This window comes from Theobroma umbraticum, unplaced genomic scaffold, assembly GCF_002168275.2.
Source record: "Theobroma umbraticum cultivar Fairchild unplaced genomic scaffold, ASM216827v3 scaffold_56.0, whole genome shotgun sequence".
In the NCBI taxonomy this organism is placed as follows: Eukaryota; Viridiplantae; Streptophyta; class Magnoliopsida; order Malvales; family Malvaceae; genus Theobroma; species Theobroma umbraticum.
Genome location: NW_018397256.1, coordinates 9,844,518 through 9,867,744, shown reverse-complemented (window position 1 = coordinate 9,867,744; position 23,227 = coordinate 9,844,518). Strand labels below are relative to the sequence as shown.

General features: G+C 36.6%; 6 protein-coding genes across 6 annotated transcripts; 5 read left to right on the top strand and 1 right to left on the bottom strand.

Moving 5' to 3' along the window:
* The first annotated feature begins 120 nt into the window (after window positions 1-120).
* Window positions 121-3,837, top strand: LOC110410433 (Transducin family protein / WD-40 repeat family protein). The gene is made up of 12 exons (XM_021420106.1): window positions 121-279; window positions 385-551; window positions 732-810; window positions 1,000-1,179; window positions 1,280-1,378; window positions 1,768-1,936; window positions 2,057-2,163; window positions 2,284-2,423; window positions 2,522-2,594; window positions 2,920-3,035; window positions 3,181-3,298; window positions 3,372-3,837. The coding sequence occupies exons 1-12, from the start codon at window positions 232-234 to the stop codon at window positions 3,501-3,503; spliced, it is 1,428 nt and encodes a 475-aa protein (XP_021275781.1). The 5' UTR covers window positions 121-231; the 3' UTR covers window positions 3,504-3,837.
* A 129-nt stretch (window positions 3,838-3,966) lies between these two features.
* EER5 (proteasome family protein) lies at window positions 3,967-7,703 on the bottom strand. The gene is made up of 13 exons (XM_021420107.2): window positions 7,438-7,703; window positions 7,203-7,339; window positions 6,999-7,092; window positions 6,823-6,912; window positions 6,640-6,705; window positions 6,235-6,324; window positions 6,097-6,153; window positions 5,765-5,826; window positions 5,044-5,131; window positions 4,746-4,822; window positions 4,595-4,669; window positions 4,403-4,508; window positions 3,967-4,321 (listed from the first exon to the last, which is right to left on the bottom strand). The coding sequence occupies exons 1-13, from the start codon at window positions 7,603-7,605 to the stop codon at window positions 4,190-4,192; spliced, it is 1,242 nt and encodes a 413-aa protein (XP_021275782.1). The 5' UTR covers window positions 7,606-7,703; the 3' UTR covers window positions 3,967-4,189.
* Window positions 7,704-8,158: 455 nt separating this feature from the next.
* On the top strand, window positions 8,159-10,314 carry LOC110410432 (Alkaline-phosphatase-like family protein). Its single transcript, XM_021420105.2, has one exon. The coding sequence runs from the start codon at window positions 8,171-8,173 to the stop codon at window positions 9,647-9,649; it is 1,479 nt and encodes a 492-aa protein (XP_021275780.1). The 5' UTR covers window positions 8,159-8,170; the 3' UTR covers window positions 9,650-10,314.
* Window positions 10,315-13,590: 3,276 nt separating this feature from the next.
* On the top strand, window positions 13,591-17,552 carry ACHT2 (atypical CYS HIS rich thioredoxin 2). The gene is made up of 4 exons (XM_021421280.2): window positions 13,591-14,316; window positions 15,455-15,637; window positions 16,485-16,649; window positions 17,192-17,552. Exons 1-4 carry the CDS (start codon window positions 14,101-14,103, stop codon window positions 17,321-17,323), a joined length of 696 nt encoding a protein of 231 aa, XP_021276955.1. The 5' UTR covers window positions 13,591-14,100; the 3' UTR covers window positions 17,324-17,552.
* A 380-nt stretch (window positions 17,553-17,932) lies between these two features.
* EMB2752 (embryo defective 2752) lies at window positions 17,933-19,618 on the top strand. Its single transcript, XM_021421283.2, has 2 exons — window positions 17,933-18,326; window positions 19,271-19,618. Exons 1-2 carry the CDS (start codon window positions 18,144-18,146, stop codon window positions 19,379-19,381), a joined length of 294 nt encoding a protein of 97 aa, XP_021276958.1. The 5' UTR covers window positions 17,933-18,143; the 3' UTR covers window positions 19,382-19,618.
* Window positions 19,619-20,184: 566 nt separating this feature from the next.
* On the top strand, window positions 20,185-21,537 carry PRA1.C (prenylated RAB acceptor 1.C). Its single transcript, XM_021421822.1, has one exon. It carries the CDS (start codon window positions 20,932-20,934, stop codon window positions 21,535-21,537), a length of 606 nt encoding a protein of 201 aa, XP_021277497.1. The 5' UTR covers window positions 20,185-20,931.
* Window positions 21,538-23,227: the final 1,690 nt, after the last annotated feature.

Genomic DNA, 23,227 nt, shown 5'->3' with positions numbered 1-23,227 from the left:
ATAACATCAAAATAATTTTTGTTTCAAGCAAGTATTTAGCTAGATTCGCAGTACTTATTTAAGTAAGGGACCTATTTGCTAATATAGTAAAGTTTTTGGAACATTTTAAAAACACCCAAAAATAATCTTAATAGGCGAGAGTGAATAGAATCTTAAACCCTAGCGGCCACCAAAAAACCCTCTGTGTTTTCTTCTTCTCACTGCTACTCTGAATAAACCCACAAAAACCAAATGGCTCGCACCCTCAAAAACCCTAAAAAGGCAAAGAGAAAGAACAAGGTTCAATTGCAAAAACCAACTCTTAATCTATTCTTTAGAATTCAGCTTAAATTTGGGTTCTTTTATTAACACTAAAATTTGTTCTGTTATTGGTTTCGTAAAAAGGGCTCAAAGAAAGGAGATGGAGCATCAACATCTTCTTCAGTGCCGACGATTCAGCCAAGGGTTTGGCAACCAGGAGTCGACGAATTGGAGGAAGGAGAAGAGCTTCAGTGTGACTCTTCTGCTTATAATTCTCTTCACGCTTTTCACATTGGATGGCCTTGTTTGAGGTAATTTTTGAATTTTTTCCATTTTTTGGTGTTTGTTTGCCGAGAAAGTAATGGGAAAAGTGAGAGAAATTGGAAATGTTTATAGAATATGTAAAGTGGGATTTTGAAAAGTGATTACTTTGTATTTTATGTTTGTTTCGTCTTATTGGTTTTAACGTAGAAATTGGATTTTTTTGACAGCTTTGATATTGTTCGTGATACATTGGGTTCAGACAGGAAAGATTTTCCACATACAGTGTATTTTGTTGCAGGCACTCAGGTAAGCATCATTTCTTATTAATATTAAGTTTAGGTAAAAGTTTAGAGATCGATAGAGCAAAATTTTTCTTGTCTTAGTTACTCAGAGGAGATGGTCTATATTTTCGACTTTGTGTTATGTTCATTTGATCTCTTCTTGTCGTGTTACATAATGATACTCTTATTGATGTTCATGTTTATGATTCTGCAGGCTGAGAAAGCTTCTTGGAACTCTATTGGAGTGTTTAAAGTAAGTAATGTTTCAGGGAAAAGACGTGAACTAGTTCCTACCAAATCCATGGAGGATGATCCTGATATGGATGGTGAAAGTAGTGATAGTGAGGATAGGGAAGATGAGGAAGAAGGTGGATCTGGTGCACCAGTTTTGCAGGCAATTTCTTGTTTCCTTTGACGTTTCTAGTTATATCATCTCTGATGTTTATTATTTGATTTATATTTTTCCTTAATTTTTTTTCTTGTTTAAATTGCAGTTGCGAAAGGTAGCTCATCATGGATGTGTTAACCGTATACGTGCAATGACACAAAATCCTCACATATGTGCATCTTGGGCTGATAGTGGCCATGTTCAGGTCAGACTCCTAATCCAAAGATTTTGTTCAGTCTTAGCAATCTAAAATTTAATAATTAACTGATTGGCAAAAAAACTATCAAAATTGAGAAAAAGGAGAATTGTCTATAATGGAGAGAGAATTTTAGAGAACGGGAAAATGGATAATGAGGAGTAAATTCTGTTGATTTACAAGTAGTATGGAGAGAGAAAATTCACTATTTACCTTTCCATATCTTTTGCCTTCTTTCTTTTTTTTTTTCTTTTGTGGGGGGGTGGGGGGGGTGGGGTGTATTTATAATGCTTTTAAATTGTAATATAATGCATTTAATGATGGGAAACACTCGTATCTGTGCATACTAGGGACATGATCTTTTGCTTGCTTTGCTTATTTGATACAGCTTGTTGCAGGTGTGGGACTTCAGTTCTCATCTGAATGCTTTAGCAGAGTCAGAAACGGACGGTGTCCAGGGAGCTTCTTCAGTTTTTAATCAGGCTCCATTAGTTAACTTCCGTGGCCACAAAGATGAAGGCTATGCAATTGATTGGAGTCCTGTTGTCGCTGGAAGACTTGTTACGGGTATTGTTGAGTAACAATTGTGAAAAATTCTCATTTCACATCTAAGTAATCTTCAACTGTCATTTGCTTTATGGATTGAAGATTGTCTATGGTGAGTGTGATGTTTTTCATATTTTCTAGGGGACTGCAAGAATTGTATTCATTTGTGGGAGCCTACATCTGGTTCAACGTGGAATGTTGATGCTACTCCATTTGTTGGACATTCTGCAAGTGTAGAAGACCTACAAGTGTGTAATTTTGTCGTGAAGTAATGATTGAATCTTTTTGAAGTCTAAACTTGTGCTTAAACATTGTTTTGCACTATCTTATTTTAGTAACCATTTATCTTTTCAACTTTTAACTTGCAGTGGAGTCCAACTGAACCTCATGCATTTGTCTCCTGTTCTGTGGATGGGACTATTGCAATTTGGGATATCCGTTTAGGCAAGTCACCTGCAGCTTCTTTTAAGGCACATGATGCAGATGTGAATGTAATCTCATGGAACAGGTACTTCAGTTTTGATAGATTCAATTGCTCTTTTGTTTCAACTCTTTCCTTTGGATCATCAAACTTTTTGACTTTGTGCATCCTTGATTCTTTATTAGGCAGGCTAGTTGTATGTTAGCATCTGGAAGTGATGATGGAACATTTTCAATTCATGATTTTAGGTTGCTCAAGGTATGTCTACTAACCTTTGGTAGGGTGGTACTTGGTTTGATCAAAAAAGAAATCTGACTGTGGACTTATAATTGAGTAGGCTAAGTTTTGTTTATCTTAAATGTTATGTCATCCGGTTTTTGAAGATTTTTTCTAGATTCATTAGTGCTTCTTTTGTTTTCTGTTCTGCTCTTTTTATTATCTTAAGCTGCAATTAAAGTTTTTAAGCTTCGCTTTCTTGTTTCTATTTGAGAAGATTGGTTTCTAACAAACTCTACCCCAGCCTTCAACTATAATTTAGTGTTGCTAATACTGATGGTACTGATCTATTGTTTTGCGTGGGCAGGATGGAAATACAGTGGTAGCTCATTTCAAGTACCATAAATATCCTGTGACATCCATTGAGTGGAGCCCACATGAAGCCTCCACTTTGGCAGTTTCGTCAACTGATAATCAGTTAACGTGAGTACTTGTAAAGTGGTAGAATATGGAGGCTAACAAACTTGATAGATGAGATGCCAGGAGTAGGATATCGGACATTTGAAGATCTCTCTCACTCTGAATTTTGTTAATTGATTATTTTATTTTCTTTTGCTTCAATTTTCAGAATATGGGATCTTTCTTTAGAAAAGGATGAAGAAGAGGAAGCAGAGTTCAAAGCTCAAACAAGGGAGCAAGTTAATGCCCCAGAAGATTTACCTCCGCAACTTCTTTTTGTTCATCAGGTACTTAATCCCAGTATTGAATTGAAGATGCTTGCTGACTCTTATCTTTTAACACACTTTCCACTATGAACAGGGGCAGAAGGACTTGAAAGAACTTCACTGGCATGCTCAGATTCCTGGAATGATTGTGTCAACTGCGGCAGATGGTTTCAACATCCTAATGCCTTCAAATATACAGAGTACTCTCCCCTCCAATGGTTCTTGAAAAATGAATTGGTTCACTGCTTTAAGTATGAATCAGCAGCTGATTTGAAGCATACATCCGTACATGTGTGAATTATGGTGTAGCTTTTTCTGTTTCTTCCCTTGGTGCACCAGAGTAGAAAAATTGTTTGCTTCCAAAGTATTTTCGCTTTGGTCTTATTTACGACAGCTGCAGGCTGCTCGTGATATTTTATTGCCTTTCACAGTATCGTGTGTTAATGGAGAGTCTCAATGTTCGACGTTTTGATAAAGAAATACTGTAACTGCTTATAAGAAAGAATTTTGGCTAATCTATAATATGAGTTTTAATATATAGAGAAGAATTTATCTTATGACTTTCAATGTATGGAGACTAATTTAATGTATATTGACGAAACAAAGTTCAAAGTAGAGAATAACTGTGTACTTGAGAGAATTGAATTGAGCAAGCAGGCATAGCAAGTTAAACTAAGAACAGATAAATAAGATAGGAAAACGAAGCTCTTTATTGATGACTTAGGCAGATCGAAAAGAATCCGTAGGCACTGAAATTACATAGAACTCCATTTGGTTAATCCAACATAAACTCCAGGAAAATCAGGCTTGACCAGTGTAACTCTATATATTCTTTACATTAAATTTGCCTGCCTATCATCATCAAAAGTCAAAAGTTCAACAAAATTGTATGTTACCATTTCAGAGAGTTCTCTATGAGTTTACAGGCTTTCCATTTAATTTGGGGAATGGATCTTGCTTGCTTAAAACAACTACTTTGCTCTTGTGAGCAAAGTACCCTTTCACAAGATTTTTGTATATAAGAATGGTCATTATGCACTCAACCTGTAAAAATGGAACATCGAGCATGGTAAGTTCTCAAAACTAAATACAACTGCAGGGAAGAATGTAACGGAAAATAAGTACCTCATCCAAATCCATGTCCATCTCAAGCCATTTCAATGCTTTGACAATTACTTCCAACTTCAACTGGTGAGCTTTGCTAGGGTCCTTTTGCTTTTGGATGATGTAACTACAAGATAAGAATGTTACAATCAATATCTGAGCAAAAACTATTCAATAAAATAGCATATAGGGTCATTCAATGTAAGCTCTTACATTTTCTTCACCAATCTTTGGTAAACTTGGAGCTCTAGCTTCTCTAGAACAAGATATACGCCAGATCTCAAGAACCTGACAGATGGGGAGAAGTCAGACAAGTCTTAACAAGTTATTTTTGTCGAGAACAAAAACAGGAAGACAAACATACCGGTCTTCATGTTCTTGGAGAGCATGTCGAAGAAGTCGGAGATCACCCCTTTTTAGAGCTTGTACAACATTGCTGTACTGTGAATACAACCATTGCTAATTACTAATTTGATATGTAAGATCCAACAACAAAAGATTTTAAACTGAATTTGCAATATGCCCTTTCATTCCCTTTTAATAAAAAAATCACATCATAAATACATGTTCACAGGGAAAGAAGCATAAGCACAAAGCATCTTCTTGTGCATAAAGACTACATAGATGGAAAAGTAAGTAAACATAATAAAAAGATGTTGTACCTCAAGGAGGTTATACTTCTCTAGGAGCCAAGCGTTAGGTAAGATGCCTAATGAAAGCTTCACTGGGATCAAGTATTTTAATATCATCCTTCACAAACCGAAACAAATGATATAAGAATAAAAGAAATGCCAAAAACTTAAGACTTAACTTGTGATTCTCATGAAAAGTTTAATGCAGAAGTAAGTTTTACGTGAAACAACTGCGCTTGACACTGAAGCATTTATTTATCCAGACAATGTCAATATAGTATATTTTGTGTCATTTTCCAAACTCTAACATCAAAGTACTCCCACTCACTAAAACCCATTCTCCACATAGGTAATGCGTGGGACACATTGAAAATATAGCACTATGAATTGAGTACTTTCAACACTGAAAGGAGAATTTAACTTTATCAGCACCAAGATCTGATTAATTTTGATACTTCTAAGCCCACATTGAAATAAGAAATTAAACAACAAAATAAGGACATCAATGGGAACTAAAAAACTCATCAAAACAAGTGAGAAATACCAGTTGAAATGAAATAAAAGTTGCAGCATAAATGTTTAAGGCTGTTACATACAAACAGGAGAAATTTCAGCTACTGATTATTAAATGGCACAGATGATTTCAAATGATCAATACAGACAGTTTTCAATAGATCAGTTATTTTGGCTTCTCTAGAATCTCTACCATGCAGATGCAAGATATATACAAAAACCACAATCAGAGACAAACCTTATATTTGCTTCTCTGAGAGGGTTGCAATGTGTCAAGGCATATGATAACTTGTGGTCAGCCTGCCCAATTACAACAGTATACAGTACAAGAGTCAGCCCTTGTTGCATTGAATAATAATTTTGAAGTTTTTACATGCATAAATGGATGGGGAAATCAAATTCCATACGACGCAACTTATGTCATCCAAAGTTGACAGCATGAAACCAGATAAAACTAATAATGAGAAGATTGGATGCTAGTTATAAACTGGGTAAAGAAAACAACCACAAATAATGTTTATCTCAAAATGCAAAAAGCAAATCTTTCTCCACAGAATTTAGATTACTTACAGCAGGAAAATTTTCATTGAAAACTTCCAAACGCCCAGTATAATACATGTAAGTGACCTGGAAAAGAAGGCAGCATCCATCAAATAGTTGTATACATGAAGCCTACCCGAGGGGAAACATCTTTCAAACACAACTTACCTTGTCTCTTCTAGGAAATTCCTCAAAATCAAAAATACGAGCAGTTTCAATACTCCTTATGACACTTCGGCAGAGGTGAACTGTACCAAGCTGCAAAGTAAAAGTTAAAGTTCATAATATAGCACAGCCACCTACATCATTCTCAGTTTAAAATAGAAATATTTCAAACTGATGTTGAAACTGAAAATCATTTGCATTGCCTTTAGTTTGCGTGTTGGAGGAAGAAGAAATGATATCCTTGGCCAGAGGCATACAAAAAATCTTAAATGCTTCTTAACCTCTGAAACGCTTGGTTCTAACTATATCATCAAGTTACCAAAACCCAACTCATGATAAATATAAAACGTATAGGGTGAAAGTTTCTAGCAAAGCAGAAAGCGAAGTTAGAAGAAACATAAATATTACCTTGAAGTAGATTTTAAACAGCTGGCAAGTCACATATAATGCTCCGACACGTTTTGGGCCTTTTCCCTATAATCCACATGTCATAACCGACAGTTAGCAAATATTTCTATTACTTCAGCAAATGAAGTCTAAACAACTTGACAACAGGCCAATAACAAGTATTGGGAAGACAAAGAAACCTACAGCGAGAACACCAAATACTTTCATAAGGAATGAGCCAGCTCCCTTCAATTTCTCTGGGGACTTTCCATTAGAAGCCAACTCTCTATCAGCCTACAATTACAAGTTCCAATCTCAATATACATCAAAACAAAATTTTTCTTCAAAAAACGGAAACTACAAGGTTATGCCATCAATACCCTCTCTGCAAGAACCCGAATTTCATAAGCAATAACATACAATGCCTGCAATGCCCACGATGATTCCCAATTCCGAAACTCTTGAATAAAAGCACTGCCAAAACAACATTCTAACTATTACCACATTGCATACACATCTCTAATTAATAAAAATGACTACAAAAAGAATTATCTTAAAACCCAAATGAGGAGAAAGAAAGTTACTTTGCAAATTTTTCGAAGGCATGGTAGGCATCAACCAAGTTTCCAAGTCTATAGCTTTGCAGAGAACGAAAAAGTGGGGCCAAAATCTCACCAAACTGTGAAAACTTATCTGATTGCTTTATCAATCTATTAGCATCCTATCACCAAAAAAAACAAAAAGAAGTAAAATTTGACAAATTTGTTTTATTTATTAAACAACAGACGAGAATAAAGAGGCTGAGAGAGAGAGAGAGACCTGGAAGAAGTTGAGGGCATCAGCGAGGGAAAGGAGAGAGGGAGAGTTGGAGGAGAAGGAAAAGAGCTGAGCAAGGGAAGCTACATCTTGGTCTGAAACGGCGTCGGAGAACTTGTTTAGGTAATCTGTGATTCTTCTATGGGCTTCTCCCATGCTCGGATACGCCATTGCTCCCCTAAGTTTCGATTTTTATTGACTAATATATATTTTTCTAAACAAACTTTTAGTTTGATCAGCTGCTCTGCTACATCTATTGTAGTTTTCTGTTTCTATCGGGCTTTTACTGAAGAAACTAGGGAAGATTTTTCCTTGAGCTACCAGGATGAATTTGCCATTAAAACGACGGCGTTCTAAACTTGGGAATGTAGAACTTTACCAGGGTCGAAAATAATTGTATTAAGGACCCATAACACATCAGAGCCGAACAAGTGGAAAGGACCTTAATGGATATCGTCGGATCTTTCTCCGGGGACTGGAATATTCCAAATAAAAACGTTGAAGTGGAACAACTCTTGTTTTATCTTCAGCTGGACTCCATTGGTACGTTTCACCTTCCTGAACAAAGACTTGGTTAGGCGACTTGCTACCAACCATCGCTGAAACACCTCAAAATCTTACAGTTTACTCTACCAACTACCACTTTTCGTTGTGGCTTCTAGTCTTTTTGATCTCTCTTTTCTCTGTCTCTGAGGCCTCGAATTCACAGAAACTGTAGAAAAGGAAGAAGAAAGAAATGACGAGTTCTGATTCATTGAGTCAAACAAAGCCAATACCAATCCCCACCCAAGAAGAAGACCCTTCAAGCCAATCCACAGCTCTCCTTTCTTTCAACACTGATTCTTCTTTAGACCCTAAAGCTAAAGAATATCATTCAAAGCCCATTACCACCATCGTCTTTATTGCTTTAATACTCCTAACTTGCGTTGCGCTTTCTGCTGCCTTTGCCTTTGCTTTCCTCTTTTACTCTTCTCCCTCTTCATCATCTTCCTCTTCAGGTACAGTTCACAACTTGTCTCGCCCTCTGAAGAAACTGGAAAAACCAGTGGTTCTCTTGATTTCCTCTGATGGGTTTCGATTTGGGTACCAATATAAGACTCCAACGCCAAACATCCACCGTTTGATTGCTAATGGGACGGAAGCTGAGATGGGTTTGATTCCTGTTTTCCCTACTCTTACTTTTCCTAATCATTACTCCATCGTTACTGGCCTTTATCCTGCTTGCCATGGTATTATAAATAATTATTTTGTGGATCCTAACACTGGTGAGGTTTTCACTATGGCAAGTCACGAACCTAAATGGTGGTTAGGTGAACCACTCTGGGAGACCGTGGTCAATCATGGGTTAAAGGCTGCTACTTATTTCTGGCCTGGAAGTGAGGTAAAGAAAGGTTCTTGGAATTGCCCTGAAAAGTTCTGTATGGATTATAATGGTTCTGTTCCATTTGAGGACAGAGTTGATACCGTTTTAAGTTATTTTGATCTGCCTAGTAGTGAGATTCCTGCGTTTATGACATTGTATTTTGAGGATCCCGATCATCAGGGTCACCAAGTTGGACCTGATGATCCGGAGATTACTGAGGCTGTTGCCAGAATTGACCGTATGATTGGGAGGTTGATTGATGGTTTAGAAAAAAGAGGGGTTTTTGAGGATGTTACTATAATCATGGTTGGAGATCATGGGATGGTTGGTACATGTGATAAAAAGTTGATTTTTCTTGATGATTTGGCCCCTTGGATTGAAATTCCGAAGGAATGGGTTCAATCTTATAGTCCATTGCTTGCTATTCGTCCACCTCCCGGTTATGCACCATCGGATATTGTTGCAAAGATGACAGACGGATTGGAGTCTGGGAAAGTTGAGAATGGAAAATTTTTGAAGGTTTATCTTAAGGAGGAGCTACCTAGTCGGCTACATTATGCAGCAAGTGACCGAATTCCTCCAATAATAGGGCTGATTGAGGAGAGTTTTAAGGTAGAGCAGAAGAGAACTGGGAGAAAAGAGTGTGGAGGATCACATGGGTATGACAATGCAGTTTTCTCCATGAGGACCATTTTTATTGGTCATGGTCCTCAATTTGCGAGGGGGAAGAAGGTGCCATCTTTTGAGAATGTTCAGATATATAACTTGGTTACTTCAATTCTCAATATACCAGGTGCTCCAAATAATGGGTCATCATCATTTCCTGCGTCTATGCTTTTGCCTAGCCAATAATAATTGTTCCCTAAACATGTTAAGGATCTATCTGCTGAAGCAAGGGGTAAAAGTGGGCAGGATGACTATTGCAAAGCCACATGATCATCAGTTCATCTAGGCAGATGTTTGAGGGTACAAAAACGGTGAGACTGTGCAGTAAGTTAAGGCTATTAGTAAACTTGGGATCTCTTGAGATTGTTGAGATAATGCATTGTTGTATCTCTTCTCCTCAATTGCTCCAACTTTTCATGTATCTGAGCTGCACCTTATCATTTGAAAATCAATCCGTAATCCTATGCAGTGCTTTTATGATATTTTTAAGACAGAGTGAAAGTACATCGGGGAAAAGTACAAGGTTCTAGGATTGTCCTCTCTGCTTCTATTTCCTGCTTAGACAAAAGCCTAAGTTGCTCACTTAAGTTGTCTTTTTAAAGCGCTTACCTTGAATCTTGGAATACACAATTAAATTTAGAACAAACAATCTTTAAGCTACTTGTTGAAAGGGTTCAATTTCTGTTCTGTCTCTGCATGTCATATGTTGCTTTGACGATGAATTTAGTTGTGTGGAAGAAAGCTGTGCTGTATTGCTGGTGAAATGCTTGTTAATATCGTATCATGCTAGCTGCATCTTAGTTAATTGTTCTCTTGCCTGGATATAAAGTGTCAGGCTTCTTGACTTTTGATATTATTCTTACTTGCATCTACCAGTTTGGTTTTTGATATAAATTGAATCATGAGATGCTTGTAGCGAAACAGATTATAATCTCTTCTCTGTTACCCTACGCAGTTTATTCTCAGGTTAAGGCCAAATGTTTTTATGACTTGCTTCTTGACCCACTTGGTATTTTTGCAATTTAGGAGTACACATTCTGACATGGAAGTTGTCCACATTGGGTCTATTCTTAGGATTTTTCAATGGCAAAGGTTGGAATCATTGATTCGTTTGTAATGCACTTGGGCTATGCATAATGGTTTTTGATCAGTGTTTCTCTTTGCATGGTCATTGTTTACCCACGAATCCAGGATGCGTAAGTGGAATGGTTTACTTATAAACACTCTGGAGAGTTATGATCTATGCTCATATGGAAACCAATTATAATTGTAAACATGGAGGAAGAGTTATGATCTGTGCACAACTTTCCTCTAATTTCATCGTAAAACAATATTTGTTTCCCACGTCACGAAGACATTAACACTTGGATTTAAAGCAATGATGAGGAGTAGGTTTAGGGTTTAGAGTTTAGGGTTGCTTCAAGTCAAATTTATGTAGGGTCTTCTTGGAAGTTACTATAAAACAAAAGCAAATAACCAAAACACATAAGAAAAGAACAAAATAATATCTGATCAAAATGAGTGTATGCTTAACATATATAATAAGACCAATTTGAGGATAACTATTTCATATATGTGTACTTATACAAACAAAAGGTTACATTTGAATGCCAATTCTCTCTCCCAAACTCTCTTCTACGCAGTACATCAAATGAGTTTCTGTTCTATAGAATTTGAGATCAAAGAATGCATTGCTTAAAACCACACTGGGATCTCTGAAACAGATATTGGGATGTTTAAAGCACCCTGAAAGCCAAGCAGAGGATGAAGAATGAAATGAGGTTGCAGACCGTTGGAAAGCCACCTATGCCTCTGTACTGGTGGTCCAAAATCACAGGTGAAGAATGTCAAAAAAGATTACGAGAAATAAGGAATATAAAATAAAATAAGTAAAAACAGTAAAAAGAAGTCTAAGACGTGGTATCACTGTCTTAAGGATAATTTTCGCTCCTTCAGAGTATGAAACTCGATGTAAAAAGACTATAGCAGTTATCTTATAGGATTCAATAAACCCTTACTTAGTAATTTGCACAAATTATTAAGAGATGAGAAGAACAGCAAAAACAGAGAAAGAATCCAGCTATCAAAAAAAGGAGGCGAAAAAGATAAGCAAAGAAAGCTTAGAAGATGAAAGGCTTTTGTGTGTGTTGAGAATGAAGGTGTGAGGCTATATTTATAAGTATGGAGTGAGGTGAACGTTGAATTAAATTAGGGAGTTAAGAAAAAAGACTCATAAAGTTAAAGAGCAAAGAAAGCTTAGAAAATGAAAGGTTTTGGTGTGTGTTAAAAATGAAGGTGTGAGGCTATATTTATAAATATAGAGTGAAGTGAATATTGCACCAAATAAGGTGAACGTTGAACCAAGAGTTTACAAAAAAACTCAAGAAGTTTGAGAAAAACCTAATCAGTTTGTCAAAGTTAGAGAAAAACCTGATCAGCTTGTCAGGTAATACCAATGTACCAAAAAGAAAGCTTAGACGATGAAAGGCTTTGGTGTGTGTTGAGAGTGAAGGTGTGAGGTTGCATTTGTAGGCGAGTGAGGTGAATGTTGCACCAAATAAGGTGAACATTAAACCAGATTAGAGAGTTGAGAAAAACATTCAGGAAGTTTGATAGCAAAAAATGTTTAGAAGATGAAAGGCTTTGGTGTGTGTTGAAAGTGAAGGTATGAGGTTGTATTTATAGATATGGACTGAGGTAAGCGCTACATCAAATAAAGTAAACATTGAACCAAGAGTTGAGAAAAAGACTCAAGAAGTTAGAGAAAAACTTAATTAGCTTATCAGGTAATGCCAAAGTACAAAAATTCACTTGAACACAGTCGATGTGTATAGTCATGCTCAGGGAACCAAGAGTTGAGAAACAAACTCAAGAAGTTAGAGAAAAACCTGATCAGCTTGTTAGGTAATACCAAGGTACAAAAATTCACTTGAGCACAACCCATGTGTTTATTCGCAGGTGAAAACTTAGAAGATGAAAAGCTTTGATGTGTGTTGAGAGTGAAAGTGTGAGGTTGTATTTATAGACATAGAGTGAGGTGAGCGTTGTACCAAATAAGGTGAACATTGAACCAAGAGTTGATAAAAAGACTCAAGAAATTAGAGAAAAACCTGATCAGCTTGTCAGGTAATGTCAAGGTATAAAAATTCACTTAAACACAACGCACATGTATATTCGCGCGTAGGGAACCAAAAGTTGAGAATAAAACTCAAGAAATTAGAAAAAAAACCTGATCAACTTGTCAGGTAATACCAAGATATAAAAATTCACTTGAGTACAATACATGTGTATATTCACGTGCAGTCATACACAAAGAAAAATCTAAAATTTCTTAAAATCATGTTTAATCTTATGTGCACGCAAACCCATTTTATTTTTTTTACTTACAATAAACTCATAATGTATTGTTAAATATAAAATATTTACTTTTCATATATCTTAATAATGTAAAATATTTAAATTTTATAAAATATGCTATTTTTTAACAAAGAAGACAAATAGCTGCTTAGTTGTGTGATGTTTTCTTGGTTTTTTCATTACCATGTAAACCTTTTTTACACTAAACAGGCAAAATTCGACACGAATCGACAGATACCTACTTTCCAGCAAAGCTGAAGTTGTTGACCGGTTTACACAAACTTCCGAGTCCCGCCATCCACCAGCACCTACGAGAGTAAAAACCCAGACCATATATTTTATTTTGTCACGTTTTTTTTAATAAAATAATTATTGAGATTCTGAAATGAAATCCAACCTCACAAAATGTGAATCTTTCCGGAATCTTCCTTAGAAAAGTAGTGCTCCACGCGTTTTTGCAAGTTACACACTAATTTCGTCGAAGGATGCGACCTGGATATTTTTGGATATGTCCATTTCAGGTTTAAGAGAGAGTAAAATTGGAAACGTTGTTGGTTTATTACTTTTCCTTCTTTTCTCAAATGCAACTTTGGAGGTTTCTGAAGGAGAAAGAAACAACTTTACCTCATCAAATTTGATAGGTTGGACGGGCATCCCTTGGCAGTTTCTGTTCGTTCAGTCTGAAATTCCATTCTACCATTGCCCTTTAAAACCTTGAAAGTTCTTGTTCTCCTTCCACAAATTGCAGTTAGTACTTTGAACTAAATATTGGTCGGACTAGGATGAAGAGAAATACCAATTGTCGAGAACCTTTAGCTTAATTTCTCTTTTTAAATTAAAAATAACTCAAGTGGGAGTTGGGTTAACCGGCCGACCGATCAAAGATTCTGAAGGAAGCCAAAACCAACGAAATTACCAAGTAACTGTAACTAGAGTACATGTGGAAGCATCTTCATCGTACGATGTTTGTTCAAAGTTCACATTTCTTTCCCATAAACTTAAACATACAGAGCAGAAACTAACAACAGACAGAGGGTGTCTTTCTCTTTGCCTTTTCGTGTATGACAGTTTAACCTTCTCTGTCTGTACACCAACCCTTATTTGCCCTTTTCACCTATATAATTATATGCCAAGGTATCATATTTAACTACTTACATAACTTCTTGGCCCCAAAAATAAAAACTGCTTGCATAACTTACATAACTTACATATCAGTTCTTTCTTTCTTTCTTTCTCAGTCTCTCTCTTCTTTCTTTCAATCGTAAGAATCTCTAGGCTAGATGGCAGATGTGGTTAGATTATCAGCATCATCGTTTCATTCTTCTTCTTCTTCGTTGCTTACCTCCTTTGCATCCACCTTGAACTCTCGACAACCGGGTCTGCCACCCAATTTTAATTTAGATAGGAAAAGTTGTTCTCTTCCTTTGTCTTCTTCTTCCGTTGCCGGCCTTTCTCGCCTTCCTTTGACTTCGAGAAAGCAATTGCTGTCTTTCAAGGTAATGGAGCTGTGCCTTTTGTTCTTTTTTTTTTTTTTAAATTTTATTTCCACTCATTAGTCAAATTATGAGGACCCTTTTGTTTAATTTGTTTGTTTATGCAGTTTAGTGCGAAAATTAGGAGGATGATGCTCAGTTTCATTTGAATTTTGCATTTTTACTATGAGAACCTGTTTGTTTTAAATCTATTATTGGCCATAGAATTTTAATTTGGGGTAGGAGCTTATTTTATTTACATTTTCTTGCTTGAGAATACCCTGCTCTTTTCAGTTTAATGACTTTTTGCTAGTTTAATGACTTTCATTGCCTATTATAGCAATAGATTTACAAACTCTCTAGCCCTCTGACTACAATTTTCATCTTAGGGCTTGTGTCAGGAGTTCCTTCACTTTCTTACATGATTTGTTTGAATCTAGTCTCGACTGGGTCAAGAAGTTGAGTTTTGTCTATCTACATGGTTTGCATATTGCCTTTTCATTCTTATAAAGCCATGAAACCGCAGAGAAATATTGCGAGCACAGTTTCTGACAAAATTTTAAACTCCCTCCTTTAGCTTACCAGGTTTCTTATAGGCGTGCTTAAGATTTACTTAAGGATTTATCATCCACTTGTTGCTCGTACACCAGGTTTTTGTGGGTAACTTAGTTGGGAATTTTCTAAATTCTTTTCATCATTCCTGTGTAATTTTATTACTATTTGACAGTTCTTCCTTTACAAGAATATAAGTTTTGGGATGATGATATTTTCTGCTGGATTAACTGGGTAGCAAGAATCAATAGCTACCTTTATTGGGGTTAAGCATGTTGAATTCTTGATAGTATATTGCCCCACTTATTCCAAAATTACATGCTGAAATCTTGTGTCTCAGAGCTTGCAATATTGCTAGACAGCTACACTTGATTTGGACTTCTTATCATCACTTACGGTTGACAGCATTCTCACTTATTAATTGTTATTATAAATTGCATGAAATTGAATCATGTTACTTGGGCCATTTGTGTCAGCCTTATTGTTAATTGAGTATGAAATGTTTTCCTGCAATGCACTTTACCTCAATTTCCCAATACTATTAGCAGAAACTATTGATTAGGTCTTATATATGAGATTGAGATCCATTAACCAAGTTCTTTTGTTGCAGGTGCATGCAACTATCACCAAAACGAACCAGCCAAAATGGTGGGAAAAGAATGCCGGACCAAATATGCTTGACATTCATTCTACTGAAGAATTTTTGAGTGCCTTAAGTGAAGCTGGAGATCGATTAGTTATTGTTGAATTTTATGGAACTTGGTGTGCTTCTTGCAGAGCTTTATTTCCCAAGGTAACTCGTGTGTTTCTTGACCAGTATTTCATGTTTCCATGATATTTCCAAGCTCAAAATCAACTTTTTGTGTTGGCAAAATTATGCCCTTGTTTAGTTATGTATGATTTCTGCATTGGAGAACCTTTAAGTATTTCTCAATTGAATACAACATTATTGTTAGTCAATACATCGTAAAGATAAACAATGACTACATTATATAATCCAAGGACGACTAAGTAGATCTTATTTATGCTGAGTTTCACTTAGTCTTGGCTATTTATATAAATTTTGACATTTGTTAAAGTGCTCTACATGATATTGTGGATGCTTGTTCTCCTTGTTCTCCTGGGATAGCAAGGGCCCTCCTTTGTCAGGAAATATTGGCACTGAAAATCTTTCTTTGAAAAACGAAATATACATTTGGAAAGGTTACCTTAAGCAGCATAAAGCCTTCGATGAACTCATAGTGTTTTACTGTAAGAGATCCGCCAAAAATGACAGATCTTCAAATTAAATAACTGGAATAGTGTGTGTATGTGTGGTGGGGGGAGGGGTGCTTTCCAAATGGTTTTTCCAGCAACTACTGCTTGTTAGGACAAATATATTAATTCATTTCCATGTAAATCATCAAAGTGATGCTTGCACCACCTACTCATCTTGCTTGACAGAGCAAAATTTTATCGAGTCCATTGCTTACACCCAGTCAAGAAGTCATCCACTAGCAATTTCTCAAATCAGGCTAGATGTGCTCTTTAAATATTTAGTACCTGAGGCTTTTTACCTTTTTCATCTTTTGTAAAGTAGCTGATATTGTTTCTGAACTGTGTTGATTTTTTCTGATGTTGCTTTGAAATGATTCTGGCAGCTCTGCAGGACAGCGCAAGAACATCCTGAAATTTTATTCTTAAAAGTCAATTTTGACGAGAACAAGCCTATGTGTAAAAGATTGAATGTTAAGGTGCTTCCTTATTTCCACTTTTACCGTGGAGCCCATGGACAACTGGAATCATTTTCATGTTCGCTTGCCAAGGTGAGCATTTTTATCCTCTATGAGCCCTTGGATATATTTGCACTTGTTAAGACATAAGTTGATCCGATTAGTTAATTGTTCTCCATCTGGCTGCTGGGAAATGGATAAAGTAAAAACTTCAGTCGTAAAAGAACCGTATGAACATGCACTCCCCTTGAAGGAAAGGTTGAGGCATCAAATTCTGGTTCTAGAATACCTTGCTTGCTCAACTATAGTTTGACATTAGAAATCATGTCTTTCAGCACTTCATAACTGGATTGGAACACTCGTTGGAGGTTCAATGGTTTTTTCACTTTCCATTTTGGTGGTGGTTTTTGTTGAGAAATTGATAAGAGAAATGTATGAAGTGGATGCATGACATCGAGAAGATTCATTATCAAAAGACTCTTAGGTGCATATTTAGTCTTTGCAACTTGCATGTATAGGTGATCAATTTTCTTATGCAACTATATCACTTACAGAGAAGGTTCAATATAAAATTGTTAGTAGCTTAAACCTCACTGCCTTAACTACATCTGATGCTTTTCCAATATCATCTGCAGTTTCAAAAGATAAAGGATGCTATCCAAATGCACAGCCAATCGCATTTCAACGTTGGTCCACCTAAGGGACTTGGAGACCTGAATCTTGAATCTGTATCTGCTCCGATTGAAAAGCCGGCTGTGCCAACTTAAACACAGGATTCATTATAAAGCTTGTGAACACCTGTGCATTGCCATGTATATTGCACACCAAAGTGGACTCCCATCTTGAGCTTATCTAAGATTACTGTATATTGTCATTTTTCTCTGTAGAAGAATACTAAATAGAAATTCTTAGCTTGCTGCATTTTTTTCATTCTTATTCTGCCCGTGATATTTGTAACCTCGAAACTCAATTAGAAATCAAATTGATTTTGTTGCACCTTGATTGCTAATAATATTTCTGCAATGATTCAGGTTCAAGCTCCATTGAAGTAATAATTTTTTAGATTTAAATCACGTGGTCTAAGTTGTTAGCAATGATTGATTTAAAATTTATATAAATCTTAACAATTACGTTCATATTAATAAATGAGGGGATATTACAGTTTTTGATATAATATTTGATAAGATCTAAGTGTAATGTTTAAGCATTTATTAATATTACAAACAAAAGAAGATATAAACATGTCAAGGTAGATGGTAAGATTGATCTCGAGGTAGATAGAAATTGTGATTTTATCTTAAATTTTATCACTCGGTCTGAAAAGAAAGTTCCAGCACGACACTAAAACTATTATAAATTTTAATGCTGTTAAAAGCGTATCAATGGAAAGTCATAGACCGGCTTGGAAGCTAGTTTCCACTTTCGGGGAGATTTTGGGTATTTCAGCACTCAATTCCCTATCACAAGAACCCACTATAGCTCACGCGCCGCCGGAAGCAAGTGGGTTTCGACACGATCTTCAACTGGATTCAGACGTCTGATGAAGATGAACTGTGAGGAAAAGTAAAGTGGAGGTGGGAAAAAAAAATGGCGAGCTATCTCTGGAGAAAGTATGCAGACTATGTTTACACCAAATGGGAAAGAACGCTTCTTTGGGACATGTTAGAGCCCTACAGAAGACCCAAATCTTTTACGCCTCTCGTTACTATTTATATTGCAGCTTTCTACACTGGCGTCATTGGCTCCGCCATTACTGAGCAACTCTACAAGGTATTTCCTTTCTACCATTTTCCTGGGTTTTTTTTTTCCAATAGTTATGGTAGCTATCTCTTTAGTCAAACCAAAGAGTTTACTTCTTTTTGGATGAAAACTTGAAAGGATTGGATGAGTTTATAACGATAGCAGAAAAGCACAAAAATGAGTGCCTTCTTTACTTGGATTTGGAGTTCATATATGTAAACGGGAAAATACAATAGGAAATTGTAAAATAAATGTTAAAACTTATAGGATATGGCTTGAAGTTCTTCCTAAAGTATCTGTGGCTCAATTGTTAGGTTTAGGCCTCTTTTGGATATTTGGCAATTGTTTCAGCAAGTTACTAATAGCTCAGTGATTCAAAATCCATAGCGAATTACATGGAAATGCTCTCAATCAATGATCAATCCTGGTCTATATAAAGCTTTGCCATAACATTCTATCTTAATCTGTTAGGAGTTTGCATATGTTGTTTTCTTGAAATTTATAATTATCTTCTTCATACTTCCCTAATCCCTATAACCTTTTATATCTAATCACGCTCCCTTTTTTTTATGTTCGAGTTTTAAGTGGGCTCATACAGATGATTGAAGAGAGTCATGAATTTTCCTTTAAGACAAATCAAGTGCATATAAACGTTTATGTTTTGTTTTCAACTCTCTGAACATAGTCAACATATTCATCAAATTTATGATTGAGGAGTGCAGCAAATGTTTCATAATTGTATTTCATCTCATTTTTCTTGTTATCAGTTATCTCAAGTCCAAACAACTAAAAGGAATAAATCTGTTTTTTGTATCACCTTGTTTTCTATATTTTCTTTCTTTTCATTTATTATCTGACTTAAGTCGCCAAGCATATTGGAAATGCTCTTGGAAACCCATGTTGTAATCAATGGTCATTTAGGAATTGCAATCTTCAAAGATCTATTAAGAATTGCAATCTTTGTTATTGATCAGGAAAAGTACTGGGAAGATCACCCTGGGGAAGCAGTGCCACTCATGAAGCCAAAATTTTATGGCGGGCCCTGGAAGGTGCTCAAAGGTGATGTCCTGCCACCTAATCAGTGAAAGCCAGAAGATCCGGTCTAAGAGCTATTGTGTCATTCCTTCTATTTTACTCTGTTCCTGTATAAAGGTTACAGATTTTGTAGTGTTTAGCTTTAAGCTGTGGTGATGATGTTTGTCAATGACCAGTTGAGATAGAAGATTGTTTAGTTCTTAATTATTTCTAGTATCAGATCTCCATGTGAGATGAGAGACCACTTCTTAAAATCATAAATCATATATTATCTGTTTTTCATCTAACTAATATCCTTATTCTTGAAATGATATTCAGGCTTTCTTTTCCTTGTGTTTGTTATTCATGTTTTATGCCTCTGGTTAAAGGGGCGCGCTATCCATCATGGTGCATGCTTCCTCACAAATTTGTAATTGGAAGAAAGTAATATGTTGTCACTTGAACTTGCTCTTTAAGATGTTCTTCATTGGCATGGAACAAGGTATGCAAAGTGGTTGTTCCCTTTAATATTTTGTTTTGGCTAGGAATGGAACCCACTGCTTCTGTGCAGCACCAATCCACCTAAAGGCAATTAACAAGATCCAAACTAGATGCCAACACAGCTGAAATTATGGCGATTAGGAAGGCACTCCAAATGGTGGCAGCCTGTAGATGGTGTAGTACCGATGAAGTTATTATAGAAAGTGACTTGGAAAATGCAGTGAAGTGGGCAAAGGATCTGCCCGCTGAAGCTTGGAGAATTAGAGGCATTTTAAGGTAGATGGAGCTCTATAAAACTAAACTCAAAGCCTGCAATTCAGGTAAATTCCTAGGTCTGCAAATGGTGTTGCAGACTCCCCGGCTAAAGCTGGGGTGCTGAGATTGGAAGATTTCTTGTGGGCACTTAATGATGCTGTGGATGATATTTAATTGTTGCATGCTGATGGCGTCTTTTATTTTGTTTGTTGATTATGTAGATGATTGCATTCTGGTAGCCCAATTATCATGCTTCTTGATTTTGCGGATGGACCATGCTAATGGTCCTGACTTCCTTTTTGGGGTTGTTGATATGTGTTGTGCCCTGGGGTATATATTTGCTGGTTCTTTTTGTTTATCTTGCTGCTGCAGGTAACTTTTGTGTACAATGGATACGAGGCTTTTATATTGTCATGATGTACTTAATCTTTGGATATGAACGTACGAAGGTCATGCTAACCTCCTGTTTGTGGGGGATGTATAGAATTGGTTGGGGATCTAAAGATTGAGTTAAGCACTGCAGAGGTGTTTGATGTTCTGCAGTTTTTGTAAGACTGATCAGATGGTGGAACTGCTCCTTTGGTTCTTTTACAATTGTGTATACTGTTCAGCTCTTCAAGAAAAAAAAACAAGATTTCAAACTTATTACAGACAACTTGATCTATCCTCTTTCTAAACGCTTAGCTGATACGTGTTAACTTGAGCCACAAAATGAAGAATGAAACCCGCCTAGATGTTATGTTTAGCTCACCTCAAGTTTAGCAAATTATGTAGTGCAGGTTCTTCTCCTCCTCTGTAGGGATTGGCTTTCTCTCTCTCTCCCCCTTGGCATTAGCCACTAGCTCTGTGCAGATCAAATTAGAAAATGACAACATATGGAACTATTCCAGCAGAGTCACCACCATCATCAAACTTCATTTCCCGTGCAAGAGAACAGATCCGATCAGGCCTTGGCAGGCGACGGCAATGGAAAGAGATGGTCAAGATCCAAGCTATAAACCTCCCCTCCAATTTTAACGACTCCATACAAAGAATCCAAACCAATGCGGCATTTTTTAGGATGAACTATGCCATCATCATATTGTTTCTTCTCTTCCTCACCTTGCTCTGGCACCCTATCTCACTAATTGTCCTCATTATCATGATGGTCGCATGGTTGTTCCTTTATTTTTTACGAGACGACCCCGTATCAATAAAGGGCTTTGTGATTGATGATCGCATAGTGATGACTGGTCTGTTGTTGGTTACGATTGCCATGCTTTTCCTAACAGATGTGACAGACAATATCATAATTGGCCTTTCTGTTGGATTAGCCGTTGTTTTGGTCCATGGAGTATTCAGAAGTACTGTTGATTTGTTCTTTGTGGATGACGAAGAAGTGAATAGATCGCCAGTTTTGATGCGCCGTGCAGAAGAAGCGGTGCCTCTGCCATTAAAGAATGCAGCCTCCTCTTCTTATTCTGTTTCTTAGTGTTCTCTTGAATGCTTGGGATGATGTTGTTCAATTTAGAATATATGAATTAGGGAAGTAAGAGATTCTTTGCTGTTTTAAGTTTTGTGTGTATAGACTATACTACATATAATGTGTTCTTCTCTAAGAGAAAGTCTGTTGCATGCAATTCAGTGATTTTCATTTAACATTCGAAGCTTTGAAGGGCTGAAGGGAAACCGATTAACCAAGTTGGGTTGATTATCAAAATCAATCACTTTCATGTCGGATAAGTCCTTAATAAAGTAACTATTCAAGTTTATATTCAGCCAAAAAAGTGATTGCTCTTTCATTAAGGGTGCCAAGAGTGAGATTCATAAAAAGATAATCTCTCTTTCATCTACTGTCACTCGATTGATCAGCCTTCCTATCCCAATGCAGCCATCACAAACTACGTCAGGATTAAAGATAAACTTGGACAAGGTTACAGTCATTTATAGCTTCATATGTTTTAGATTGATGTTGACAATGACCAACAGTTTAAAATTTTTTTAGGATACAGATTGTTAATGGGAGGAATGGCACTGGTTAAACAGAAATTGAGTTGCTGTCGAAATAGGAGCTGCTTTAGACTACCATTTTGACCATCTTTCGACATCCACTGCACTTAGATGAAGTCTTTGATACCTAAATTCAGAAGGAAATTGCAAGTTGCAACCTTGTGCCATAATCGGCTGGAGCAAAATAATTGGCATATGGGATCTTTAACACTTGAACCAGGTTGGGATCAGTTCTTCATCTGGTACAGGGCCGTATGTAGGAGACTCTGGCCTTCTAGCATAGTTTGTTTCGATTGTACTATTGTATGTTAACAGTAAATTTGGTTACTAAAAAGAAATACATCGATCTGATCTTTTACAAATTTGGAGATTATGACAAGTTTTAATTCCCAGAATCAGCTCCAAATGACAAAAAGTTTACCAGTTTAGTTTGGGCATCTAACATGATGAATATCTATTAATTTCCCTGCAAAAGGCATATCAAATTCACTGTAGGCTGGCTGGCACTTGCCTGGCAGCAATATGAAATCTAGCAAGGAGATAATAAAGGAGAAAAGCTGTGCAGAGAACTTCGAAGGCAAACTTTAATGCTCTTTTTGTTTCCTTCTTGTTGGCTCTGCCTTTCTTTTGTGGATCCTCAATCTATTGTTCTCCATTTTGTACTTTCTCTACTTTTTTTTCCCTTCATTAAAAGCCACAGAATTGGACAAAGCCAAACAGGCGAATCGACACCTTTAGGTGGTTAAGAACTATCAATTTCCCCTTGTTTTAGCCTACATTTGATCCATTATCACACCAATTTCACCATTGCTAATATCAAGTTGCCTGCAACTCCAAGTCACTGCTCGGCATTAGCCTGTATGAAAGTGAAACTATCCTAGATTATAATCCCACTTTCCGATGATAAAAGCTTATAACCAGATCCGCAAGTTAAACGGTCATGATCCTACCAAGCTGGAAAAGTGAGAAAAAAATTGCAGCACCAGAACAGAGCCTGGCCCTTTGAGAGGCCATTAAGAAAGGTTCAAGTGTTTGACTTAACAATTAAAGAAGCCTTTTGACAACACATTTAGATCATGAGGATAGACCTTGACAGTAAATATATAGAGATGGGTAAATGCGTTGCAAAAGAAGTAGCAATGTTGGGACTCCACGGCAGCAGGATCCACCAC

Excerpts from the sequence above, each read along its gene's own strand:
- LOC110410432 (XM_021420105.2), top strand. The coding sequence starts at position 8,171 with ATGACGAGTTCTGATTCATTGAGTCAAACAAAGCCAATACCAATCCCC.
- EER5 (XM_021420107.2), bottom strand. The coding sequence starts at position 7,605 with ATGGCGTATCCGAGCATGGGAGAAGCCCATAGAAGAATCACAGATTAC. Across the intron at positions 4,823-5,043 it reads AGAAGTATAACCTCCTTGAG|TACAGCAATGTTGTACAAGC; the intron begins GTACAACATCTT and ends TTGTATTCACAG. Across the intron at positions 4,509-4,594 it reads CAAAGATTGGTGAAGAAAAT|TTACATCATCCAAAAGCAAA; the intron begins GTAAGAGCTTAC and ends CTTATCTTGTAG.
- EMB2752 (XM_021421283.2), top strand. The coding sequence starts at position 18,144 with ATGGCGAGCTATCTCTGGAGAAAGTATGCAGACTATGTTTACACCAAA. Across the intron at positions 18,327-19,270 it reads TTACTGAGCAACTCTACAAG|GAAAAGTACTGGGAAGATCA; the intron begins GTATTTCCTTTC and ends GTTATTGATCAG.
- LOC110410433 (XM_021420106.1), top strand. The coding sequence starts at position 232 with ATGGCTCGCACCCTCAAAAACCCTAAAAAGGCAAAGAGAAAGAACAAG. Across the intron at positions 280-384 it reads AGGCAAAGAGAAAGAACAAG|GGCTCAAAGAAAGGAGATGG; the intron begins GTTCAATTGCAA and ends TTTCGTAAAAAG. Across the intron at positions 2,164-2,283 it reads CAAGTGTAGAAGACCTACAA|TGGAGTCCAACTGAACCTCA; the intron begins GTGTGTAATTTT and ends TTTAACTTGCAG.
- ACHT2 (XM_021421280.2), top strand. The coding sequence starts at position 14,101 with ATGGCAGATGTGGTTAGATTATCAGCATCATCGTTTCATTCTTCTTCT. Across the intron at positions 14,317-15,454 it reads AGCAATTGCTGTCTTTCAAG|GTGCATGCAACTATCACCAA; the intron begins GTAATGGAGCTG and ends CTTTTGTTGCAG. Across the intron at positions 16,650-17,191 it reads TTTCATGTTCGCTTGCCAAG|TTTCAAAAGATAAAGGATGC; the intron begins GTGAGCATTTTT and ends TATCATCTGCAG.
- PRA1.C (XM_021421822.1), top strand. The coding sequence starts at position 20,932 with ATGACAACATATGGAACTATTCCAGCAGAGTCACCACCATCATCAAAC.